General features: G+C 37.4%; 1 protein-coding gene across 33 annotated transcripts in view; it reads left to right on the top strand.

Annotated features, from left to right (window-relative positions):
• Window positions 1-12451, top strand: part of sorbs1 (sorbin and SH3 domain containing 1) — a 202451-nt gene that overhangs the window by 176757 nt on the left and 13243 nt on the right. For 22 of the 33 annotated variants that reach the window (XM_012966789.3, XM_012966812.3, XM_012966813.3 and 19 more), the window contains 7 exons: window positions 726-814; window positions 3851-4018; window positions 5366-5412; window positions 6155-6269; window positions 8378-8503; window positions 9528-9722; window positions 11480-12175. In XM_012966789.3, coding sequence (XP_012822243.2) covers window positions 726-814; window positions 3851-4018; window positions 5366-5412; window positions 6155-6269; window positions 8378-8503; window positions 9528-9722; window positions 11480-12175 — 1436 coding nt within the window. The remainder of the gene's footprint in view (window positions 1-725; window positions 815-3850; window positions 4019-5365; window positions 5413-6154; window positions 6270-8377; window positions 8504-9527; window positions 9723-11479; window positions 12176-12451) is intronic. The other 11 variants (XM_031906743.1, XM_031906732.1, XM_031906749.1 and 8 more) reach the window with 5 other exon arrangements.

Here is a 12451-nt window from a genome sequence, read left to right as displayed (position 1 = left end):
AACTTAATTACTTAATTGGTTGTTATCATTATCTATTTTTTGCTACTGTACATTTTTATAATATGCTCTAAACATGCAAAATGTTATTTGTATTTGAACTTTTAATTTAAACAAAATGTCTTTGCACAACATGTGGTTTGATCTTTTGTAGGTCCTTTCAAGGCATTGAAGCTTATGTAGGGCAACGGGACATGTTAAACAATACCCTGTTGCCGGGGAGGTTTTCACCTAATTAAACATGTCTACCTGGAGCCAAACTTCCAATTTCAGTTTTAGAATTACAAATGAAACTGGATTTGAGTGCTGGCACCAAATTTGAAAGACTTGTAGGAAAGGAAAAGTTCCCTTCTCTTTCTGCATTGTCCTAGACATCTTTTTGAACAGCATTGGTTGGTTACACTCTAATGTGTTTTACAAGTGTGACGTATACCCTGTATCACAAAATCATTAGACTTGTTAGGATGGCAATCCAATATAAGTTCAGTTTATTCTTTTTGGGATACACCCTAAACATTGCATTTATTGTACCTGCATTTACGTTGAAGTGTGCCTTTTGTTTGGGCCTGTGGAAACAGTCACAAACAAAGAGTTCTCTAAGTCTGGTTGCAGTGATTCTGTCCCTAGAAGCCTTTGCTGATAATTTCACACTGTTCTGTGTGCTGGTCAGTGTTTGTCTGCGCCCTGTGCTTATGGTTTTGTATTAACTGCATTGTGTTGTTTTAAAGTAGATTCAGAATCTCCAAGACACTTTGCCCCTGTTGAATATATGGATGTACCAGAAGAGCGTCTCCGCAAGAGATATGACAGCAAAGAGGTATTCTGTCACTTCTTATTTCTATGACTATTACTGTGATAAACTGTTTGATATTCTGCATGAATAGTATGAGAAATATGCAGAACAGAAAACTATTGTTTTACATTAAAATCTGTTAAAAAGGGTGGATATAAAAAAATAGATTTCATTTAGAACTGCTGTATGTTGCACTTATTAAGTGGCTAAAGAATGTCAGCCACTTAATAGCCTTAGAGAAAAATATAATGATATGAAAATACTAACTGAATATTTGTTTTCTAGGACCATACAAGCCTGAAACAGATTTTACAAAGATGCTCAAACAGGCTTAGACTGCAGAACCTATTCTCCTTGGGAGCTTATAGACTCCTAATAAAATGGCTTTTGCTGTTCAGGGGTCAATGTGTCCATGTTTACTTCAACAGTACTTATGCATATATTTAATTTAGGCAATAACTTCTGGCATTGTATGGATGCAGTTACAAAGACTACTGGTGGTGCTTTTAATACACTTTAGTTTGTGAACATAGCCACATATGGTCTCAGTAACTTTTGAATTTAGCCCATTTTGTAAAGCTGTTTATGTGCCAAATGACAATCTCTCTTGCCACTGCTGTGGTGCTGCACATGCTCTGTACCTTTGGCAAACTGGAGATGTCTCTATGCACCAGAAGTATGTAGGGCTACATGATAGTAATATTCTTATGCCATAGGTCTCCTTTCCCTCTGAACACAAACAGCAGCCCTATGACATGAATAAGCAGGAACATTTTAATACCAGGGTACAGAGATCTTTCACTGCAGTCTATATATTGTTGATGACAGGGCTATGCCCATCCTAGGACACCACAGCAACCATCTCTGCTCAGTTACGGTGAGCGGTCAGCTGCATAGCAGTCTATATGACTATATATACTCATGGTATATTCACTCATGGTGTATGCATAATAGGGGAATCCCATATACCCCCTGTCCCATATCTGTCACCATTACTTGAACGTAATTTAGGTAGTAGCCAAACAGCTTGAAACAAAGGAATCTCTTTATTAAAGTTATTATTCATTCACCTCTCTGTATTTTTATTAGGAATATATGAAGGGAAAATAAAAATAAAGGTTTAGTGGTTCATCCAGTAATATGGCCATGCATCTAATGCTGTTACCATTTTACTAGTCCCTATATGTTAAATGCATCCATACAACTTCACCAGATATTCTGATTTAATAATTCTAATTGTATTGGAACAGATAGCTTTTATTTTCGTCAGTAGGGCACAGCATGTATGTGTCTTCTGATTCATGTTCCGGTTCTCAGCCACGACTGCATAGGTGGGTAGTAAATGTTGTTGGCAAGAGGATGCAGTCTGTAGCTGCTATTACAAAAACTTAATGCTGGCAATGAAATATGTTATATATTTTATATCTGAATCTAATAGTCTACATGATCTTTGTGTATAGGATTTATGTTAATGTATTTTCACATAAAACTAACCAAAACTAAAGTCTGTTCAAGGGACATTCATCAGCATTTTAGCATGAGGCATGTCAGTTAGGGGAAGGCTTTCTCATGGTCACGCCATACTCTACATAAGGAATTTTGATGCTCCATATTGTCACAGAATGATGGAACAGCTGTGGTTTGTAGGAGGCTATATGGAAGTCTCAGGTTTATAACTGGACACATATGGGCCAAATGTGTTATCAGGCAATGCTCTCACACACAGGTGAATTGCTCCAATCTACCAGCTGAGTTGTTTGAGCTAGGGTGATTGAATTACTAGAAACAGGACTTCTAGAAATCATACTAATGGAAGGTGGAATTATTTAAACAACATCATCTGATTTTTAGTATTAAAGGCAATGGCACTCTGGCATCCCTAATAAATGTGTTACTTATTTAGACTTAGACTGTTGTTCCATCTGGTGCAAATGGCACAGAAGAAAACTAAGGCTATCCACATTTCCCCTTTTTCATTAAGACAGTATAAAAAAAAAAAAGCATGACAGCACCCTCTTTCTACTCCTGAGTAAAAGTGATGCAATAAAAATGTATTTTTGCTATTGTATAATTCATAAAATATAAAAACAGAAGGAAGAGTTTGCTTAGGCCTGTGCATTGGAATTTGTTAGTGCAATTTTTTTTTTTGGTTTGCAAGGTGTTTGTTCTTAAGGGGAAATTGTGTTCATATTGGCCATCAAAAACTGCTGACTTGGTCCGTCCAGACTGAATCCAAAACTTGTTGGCCCATGTTTGAGGCCCACCGAAGGGCCTGCCCTACCAACATCTGGATGAAAATAAGATAAATCTCAATCGAGCAGGTTTATAAATCATAGGAGCACATCAGTTAAACTTATCCACTTATTTGGCAACCTTTCCAATCTGGATCTGGACATGTATGGCCACCTTAAGTGTTTTTGAGGGACAGTCCTCTGTCAACTGAGAATACTAGAGCCTGCAGGCAGTTGCCATAAAAGTGAATTGAGGAGATGTTTAGTAGTTGCCTGGGCAACAAAATGCCTATAGCTCAATTGTCCATAAGGTACAGGAATATGCTGGCTTCTCATCTTAATATGAAAGTTTTGGTCGACCTGGAAAAAAAGCTAAGCATTTATACAAGCTGTTTTAGGCACTTTTTTTTATATCCCCCTTAACACTGGTTACTGACACATACTGTAGCTATTTATTCTGTATTTAGAGGTTGCTGTCTATGAAATGACCTTATGTTTTAAGGGTGTAAAGTTTTGACTCGTTTCCGTGAGTTGGTTTGGAGTACAGACCCAATAACAGCAGATGAGATGGAGATCTAATGAAGGCATAAGTAGGAACTATTCATGGCATCTATCAGGTGGATAGTTATTGGTTGTCTATGTATTGATTAGTGGGAGTGAGAGTAAAAATTTAAATACATTTATTTATAACGACCTGATGAATTTCCCTTTATTATCCCAACACTGTGTAACATAATTAGTTTATGTTGTGGTACCATCTAATTTGTGTTGCCCATACCATGCTATCACACAGGTAATTCATGGACCATTTTATGCAATTTTATCTTAGAAACTTATAGAGGATCAGAGAAGACTTAAGCGTGAGCAAGAAGAAGCTGATATTGCCGCCAGAAGGCACAGTGGGATTGTCCCATCACATCATCAGTTTATTACTAATGAGCGATTTGGGGACCTCCTTAATGTAGGCGATTCATCAAAAAGGAGATCTCGGTCTGAGGTCTGTCCCAGTAACCTCAACCTGCTGCTTGATCCCAAGCAATATTTTCCATTCACATCTTCTTAATGTAGCCAATCATTAGTAACGATGAGAATGCTGCCACCTAGATCTATGTAGATTTGCTTCCTATCTAATTTGGCTTGTAGAGGGGCAAGGGACAAACTTTATGTGACGGCATGTTGGCTGGGGAATAATGGTAACAGCGCTCTCTGCATGCTTTCATTTCATGTACATATACTGTAAATTCATGTAATCACTGGTGTCTGTGGTGTCTTACTGATTCCTATACTCTCATGATCATAGTATTACTAATATGCGTAAGCCATTCATTCCTCACATTACTGTTAGCATGGTGTGCCTACTAACAGTCTACTAAATGTTTCTTGTGTGTCAAAACTGAATGAAAACAAACCCATATGACTAAAATGTTATTGGAGGGGAAGATTCAGGGTTAACTTTTACTATTTCATAGAATGTCCTATTTACCAGATTTTCATTTAGTTTTCATTATCTTGTTATAGTTTTTGAATTATTTGCCTGTCCCTTTTCATTTTTAGATGGAGTTCACTGAGCCTGAGCACCAATAAAAAAAAATGATGTATCTTTCTGTATGCATCTTTTAGGCTCTCATTCAAATCACTACCTATTGCTAGGGTAAACGTACCCTAGCAACAAGGTAGCTGCTAAAACAAAAACTGAGCTAAACAAAAAGCTTCATAATTCAAACCACAAACAATGAAAATAAAGACCAGTGGAACATTGGCTTAGAATATCAATCTACGCCATATTAAAATATATGTACCCCATTAAATGTATCTTTTTTTAATTACATTTGGTGGTATATTTAGAATCAATTCTCCCCTCCCCAATTTATTTGCAGATCAAGCATAATACTATATGTGAGATTTTTTTTTGTATTAATTATGAGGAACAAGCATTTTGCATATTTCTAGGTCTCTTTAGGAATTCATATGCCAATGGGACTATTCTGATGAAGTTTTGACTTACTAAACATGTAATTTGTATGTCTCAAAAATCATGGTTTATCTGTGTCATTTATGAACATAAACAGTTTATAATTCAGTTCAAGAAGAATGAACCCCATTAGCTTAGAGTGAGGATTCTCTATTAGACAGTCTTATATTCCAGGAGCCAAGTCAATCAGCACAAAATGTAGATAGAAAATAAATAGTGATTAGCAAGTTATCTTTTTTTGTTACAGTTTTGGCAGTGTAGCGGTGATTAGTGCTTGCCAGGTTGAAAAATTGTAACAGGTCGTTCTCATTTCGCTCTCACTTTGTCCAATTATCTTTCAGTGAAATAACCGTCTCTCTCTTCTCATTATAGATGAAGCAGGCAAGAGCCAAGTATGATTTTAAAGCACAGTCTGGAAAGTAAGTACATCATTAGCATATTATATCTTTCTTCAGCTACATGCTGGGATTCAGTAGCAGTTTGTTACGTGTTTATTTTAAATTTAAAACATTAAGGAGAATTAAACCCTAGCCTCCACTGCCTCCCCTTTCAAGCAACTTCCTTGCAGCTCTTCTTTTTAGAAGTCTCCCTGTGTCCTGACCTGCCGTAAATTTGTGCAGTGGAGTTCAAAGGGGCCATCTTCCCCTGTCTTGTAATCTTCTTCTGTTAGAGCACCAACACGGATCTTGGAGGAGCATTCACAGTCCATATCCTGAATCAGCTTCAACTGTGCATGCTTCCACAAGATCTGTACTGACAGCTGAGAGAAGAGGATCAGAAGACAGACAGAAGATGGCGCCATTAAACTCAGCATGCAGCTCTGAAGGTGTATAGCAGGTTAGCACACAAGGAGACTTCTGAATAGTATAGCTCTACCAGGGAGAGAGCTTGGAGGGCGGCGTGGAGGCTGGTAATGGAGTAGGGTTTAGTTCTCCTTTAATTTATAAAAAAAAATGTACATTTCCCATTTTTAGTAGGCCCAGAATGGTAGAAATACCATTATTCTATGACATAAAACCTTTTTGGCAAACATGTCATTTGTATATAAATTCTACATGAAGGATTTTGGGTGATCCACTATGTAGGAAAATCGCTTTGCCCATGAAATTGCTTTAACAGTTACTTGTGACCGTTGTTAATAAATGTATTTTCTCTGTGTAGGGAGCTACCCCTTCAGAAGGGAGACTTGGTTTTTATTTATAGACAAGTAGATGAGAACTGGTTTGAAGGAGAGCATCATGGCAGAGTCGGGATCTTTCCAATATCATATATTGAGGTATATCAGTTATATATATGTATTTAAATATACAGTTTCTTGTATTTCTATTATGTATGGGCATAGAATAAAAAGGGAACCTCAGTCAGTGTTCTCACAATGATGTCAATTTGTTTTCATTTTTGCTTCAGAAAGACTACTGTGGTTTATATAAATAAGTTGCTGTGTAGCTATGGGGCAGATAACAGATAAGCTCTGTAGAATACAACAGTATTTTATCTGTGATTTGCTATGTAACTTGAGCCTTTTATCCAGCGTGAATGCCTGCCCCTGTGTGTATGCAGCAGGGTATATTATAAAATATAGTAGAGTTTCTAAAACAAACACACAATATATACCAGCACAGGGCAACAGTACATTATGTTTTAATTACTTTGATACATTTTCATTTTTTGGTGCTACTGTTCCTTTAACCCTACATAACAATGTGAAGATATGGCTTAAAGGGATTCTGTTACAGGAAAACATGTTTTATTTACAAAAATGCAAGTTAATTACACTTATCCTGCATTGAAATGCATTTTTCAAAAGAGGAAAACATTTTTATATTTAATTTTGAAATTTGATATGGGTTATTTGTTTTCCTTATCCCTTTCATTATTATCTTCATTATAACCTTTATTAATTACATTAATTAGCTTTACCTTCATTAGCTTGTTCATTGTAAAGTATAAAGCTGTATAAACAGAAGATGAAAACAAGACATTCCGCCAGTGAAGATTTATTACACAATTGTATGGACCAGCAATACAACCAGATTGCAGATCCTGAACATACCTTTAAGACACAAATTTATACCATTTCAACAAAGTTCCAAATTAACATGTTCTAAAATTCATTAGATTGAGATAATGTGTTATATTCTGATTGGCAGTCGTATGTAGCACAGACTGAATATGCATACCTTAGGAATGTGCCTAGTTCAAAGGTGAATTATAAGCATGAATATGTACATAGGACTCCTTTTAAAGAAAGCAAAGCCCTGCTAAAATTTTTAACCCTAAATCTGGCCATACACGCACCGATAATATCGTATGAAGGCTGCCGATCGGGCGGATTAGAAAATTTTGATCGGGCGCCATTAGAGGCACCTGAGCAAAATCTGCCTTCAGGGCTGAATTGGCAGAAGGAGGTAGAAATCCTATTGTTTCTACCTCCATATCTGACAATTCAGCCTTGAACGTCAGTGGAGGGTTGGAACGATCTTTCCTGCGACCGATGGTCAGTTTTATACATATTCTTAGTTTCCCAAGGTGCCCTTAGCCATGTAATCTGTGCTCTGATAAACTTCGGTCTCACATTACTGCTGAGCTGCACCCGCCTCCCAGCAGCCGATCAGCAGAACAATGGGAAGGTAGCAAGATAGCAGCTCCCTGACACCTCAGAATCTGGCACAATGCACTGAGATGGCTGCCTACACAACAACATTATAGCTAAAAACATTTATTGTTTCAAGACAAAAAAGATAAATTGTAGAATCAATTATTTCTATAAACATAGTAGCTGAGGGTGACAAAATCCTATCTTCTAGCTGAACCAGATTAATGTGGAAAACCCATTTGAAGCTAAAGGGGGGAAATTAAACCAGCCCCTTTTATTAATAATGTACTAAGAGAAGCAGCTGTTTCAGAAGAGTTTCACAAATTCCCATCCTCAGAGGGTTTTATTGTTTAGTCCACTTTTATACTTTCAGAGATCATATCTACATTTTTTAAGTGCCTCCCCTGTAATGAAAAGAATCCCAGCTTGTCTTCTATCATAACTATGATGTCTAATACCCTTTATTAGCTTACTTCTGTGGACAGCTTACGTCTGTGGACCAACACCGCAGGACATATTCTAGATGGGGCCTTAGTAGTGCTTTGTGAATCTATAGCCTTTTTAATGCAGGGCAATCCCTTGCCAGGTCTTGTAGATGACTGGCATTGAGTGCTACAGCTAAGGTGGAGAGTGACCCACCTGGAACAAGCAATAAGGAAACTCATACTCGTGTATCAAATATATTTTTAAAACTGCAGGAGCAATAAAGCCATTTGAGTATCTCTCTCACAATTGATGTCAGTTATGCCAACCTGCATATGTCTATATAAACTTGCGACTATTTGTAGGTAATCCCAGAAACAGAGAAAGCCCAGCCAAGAAAAGCCTCGCCACTACAGGTTCTGGAATATGGAGATGCTGTTGCCAAGTTTAACTTTAATGGAGATACTGCTGTGGAGATGTCATTTAAAAAGGTAATTCAGTAAAATATGTGTAAGTCACTTGGGAGAGAAGGGAGGCAGCACACCTAGTTGATCGGATAATAGAATTACAAAAATCTGGATAGGTACAGGTATGGAATCCTTTACACCCAGTAACCCGTTATCCAGAAATCTCCAAATTATAGAGAGGTAATATGGTGCAGACTCAGTTTAAATCAAACAATTCCTGATTTTAAAACACATTTCCTTGTTCTTTGCAATTATAAAACAGTAACTTGTATTTATTCCACCTAAGATATAATTAATCCTTATTGGAAGCAAAACAATCCTATTGGGTTTTATTTAATGTTTAAGTGATATGGAGATCCAGAATATGGAAAGATGAGAGATAACAAACCTCATACCTAAAGTAGTATTATGCTATTTCTCATTTAAATATTGTACAGTAATGAATTATACCATATTATACAAATTGTTCTTGCTAAATTCAAAGTAAAAGCTGTAGAATCGATGATTCTACAATTCAGTGTTGTAAATTCATCATCTATGGCACAAAAAGGGTATAATATGAAGTTTTGTATTTTTATGGGGTTCAGTATTTGACACAATCTGTTTAGTTTTGCACTTCTTCCCAACCTCTCCCCACTTTACCCAAGCTCACCCAGTTGATATGTTGTATCGGTTACAAAAGGGGACATTTACATAACAGGTTTAATATTTAGTCCGGAATAGGAATCCATAGCGGTTAGCTCTGATCTATTAAATGTTTAATGACATCATAGCAGTATAAATATATACAGATTTCTCTCATACCTTTCCCGAACTGCAAGGAATGTACTTTAGTTGCTGTTGAGAAAATAGTGCATATAATTAAGCTTTGGTATCGGGATGGCAGCCTGTAGCCCTCCAGTTGTAGATGAACTGCAGGTGCCATCATTCCTGACAGGCTGTGGTGATGCCAAAACTAGTTGCTGTAGGAAAGCAAATTATATTGACATTTGAGAAATACAGCTCTTATTTTAGTTCTCCTTTAATATAAGTGTTTCATGTCTTTAAGGGTGAGAGAATTACATTGATTCGGAGAGTTGATGAAAATTGGTATGAAGGCAGGGTATCTGGAACAAGCCGTCAGGGTATATTCCCAGTCACATACGTTGAAGTCATCAAAAGACCACGACTGAAGAATTCAGTAGATTACATGGACCTTCCAGTTTCTTATTCACCAAACAGAAGCACGAGTGCTTCCCCACAGGTAACAGCTGCTTACGTTGGGGGTTTTGAGTCAGAATCTGGTGAAATTCAAGGGGCAGGTTTAGAGGCTTTGTGCTTTTATAACTGTTTCATGTGGCAGATCGGAATGTACAGTACTTCTGCACTGGATCTTTACATTCTGCTGCTTTGTGAAAAAAATGTCTTGTACAGAAGTGAGTGGTTTTCTTTTTGCATAGTAAAAATGTAAATACAAGCATCCTTCCAATTTATATAAAAACATATTTATTATTAAAAATGTTCACTTATTTGTAAGTGTAATTGCTTTTGAAAACAGGATCTTTCTGTTTCTGTCTGCGCTGCTGGCGCTGATTCTTGAAATGGTATAGCAGAAGCCAGTATATTAACAAGCCTGTAAAGTTGGGACTGGCAGGTTTTTGGCTTCAGCTACAATGCTTTAAGATTCAGAACCAGCATAGCCCAAAGAGACAAGCTAACACAGCTTACAGTTGCAATTCTATTTACAAATGGCTTTAAATCCATTTATTGTACAAATTATATTTTCTTTCATTATACAGATAGTATGGGTGCAGTTCCATTTTCATTTATATATCCATGTAAAATAAGATAGAGAAATTGGACTTCTTTTCTCATTTATATTTTTAGGGTTTTTTTCCTTTTTTTTTTTTAATTATGAGATTAAAGGAGAAGGAAAGGTAAAAAAAAAGTAAGCTCTATCAGAAAGGTAATGTAAATACAGCCATAGGCTTTCACAGAAAAGCTGCACTGTGTCCTCTATCAAAAGAACCACTGGATTTCTTGTTCCTTTGTGTAAACATGTTCCTCTCTCAGAAAAATCCTTTATTTCAGCCGAAGTCTCCCTTCTCCTGCTCCCCCCTCTCATAAGAATTCACTCCCCCTCTGATCAGAGTGTGTGATCTGAGCTACCAGCCCCTAGAGTTTCAGCAGGGAAGTGCCATTAGACCAAGCTAAAATAGCAGCTGCTATCTTATACAAACTGAGGGAGCTTCTAGGGCTGTTTACTCAGGTATGGTAAAGCGTTCTACAGATTAAATATAGTATTCTAGGTTGCACTGATGTGGCAGATCTATTGGCATAAAAATACCTTTCCTTTTTCTTTAAGAAAAGCTTTGCTCTTATAGGAAATGTTAATTCTGAAGAAATACATTTTACATGCAATGTAATACTGTAGATATACTACACTACACTATACTATATTTGTAATGCCTCCACAACCAAAATGGTCCGTTTTATTCTTATTTGATGTCTATCTGTGTTAGTAAGTTGTTTAACTTCAGTTGTACAGTGACAAAATGCTTTGGTAAATAATCAGTGTTTTTTAGCCTTTGCCTCATGGACCATTTAGGTGCCCATAGGGGTTCTGTGACTCTAAGCAAGTGGTTGTCAGACTTTTCCAGTTCAAGTCCTCCATGGAGGTCCAACCTTTTTACCTTCAAGTGGTTATTTGAATTCAGATATATATCCAAGATATATACAGATAAAAAATAAAATCTTTTATACTTAAAGCCTTTGCCCAGTGCCTTGTGTACAGAGGCTTAGCTCTCATCTTCTTCCATCTTCCCATTGTGCTGTATTGTATAAACAGAAATGATAGTTTAGAGTGTTCCTTTTGGAAATATATGCATGTATTTTTCATTAAAACAAATAAAGACAAGCTCTTGGTATATTTTAATGAACTAAAACCCCCAATTATTACTTGAGAAAAAACTTGAATTCCAGGAATTTCATTTTTTTTATTTCTCCTTTTTTTCTTTTAAGTTTTCTGGCTATACCAGGCCACGTACTACTACTCCACCCACTGCCATACGTAGAGCCTTCTCACCAGAGGTGCAGGCTATCACATCTGAATGGATTTCTCTGACAATGGGCGTATCCCGCAATAACACTCCCACTGTCACCCCTCCAGTCCCGCCTTTACCTGAAGCTATGCTTTGTACCATAGACTGTATCACCCCATCTGCGGCCGCCAGTCCCACATTATCAGTTACACCATCTGTCAGTCTCCATAATTGCAATGTCTCTGAGAATTCTACCCCAAACTCTGCCATGTCTCCATTGCCTACATATCCATCTAGGCCTCAGTCTGCAACGCGAATAAGTTACGTTATTTCTCCCGTTAGTGAAGAAAAGTTGGCAGGATCCAGTTATGGAGGTTCCCCTGTGCAGTTTTCACAGCATGATAGCTTGATTTCAGAACTGTGCGACGTTTTACGCAACCAATACAAGTTAAGGGGTGATGCTGGCCCTGTAGTCAATGGCGAGCCGAATGATCTAAGGATCCCCAGTTATACAATGACAAAGGCCCCCATCCCACCGAGCAGAACCCATGGGGTGACCCCAGCAAGTAAAACAACTTCAGATTCATATGAGGAGAACCAGTTGTGTAAGGAGCTACTTAGCATTGTAAATAGTGACCAAGAAGAAATGAAGGGAAATGAGTGCAGTTCCCCCAAGGTACAGACTGCACGTGTGTGTATGTCAGCCTTGTGGCTGTGATTCAGAGTGTTGCAGTGGATTGGATTTTCCTGGTGATACCTCTTATGAGTTGACACAGTGCATAAGGCTACTAACCTGACTCTTTCTCTCTCTTCCCTCTGTGTTGTGTTGATCTGCACATTGTGACTGTGTGTGTGTGTGCATGACTATAATTTGCTACAGTGATAGGCCATAATCTAACTGCATGCTGAAAATACTGAATGTCTGTGATTTTCTGATCTCTGATGTTGTACC

This window comes from Xenopus tropicalis, chromosome 7, assembly GCF_000004195.4.
Source record: "Xenopus tropicalis strain Nigerian chromosome 7, UCB_Xtro_10.0, whole genome shotgun sequence".
In the NCBI taxonomy this organism is placed as follows: domain Eukaryota; kingdom Metazoa; phylum Chordata; class Amphibia; order Anura; family Pipidae; genus Xenopus; species Xenopus tropicalis.
Note: the sequence above shows the minus strand (reverse complement) of the source record. Positions and strands in the feature narration are given on the sequence as shown.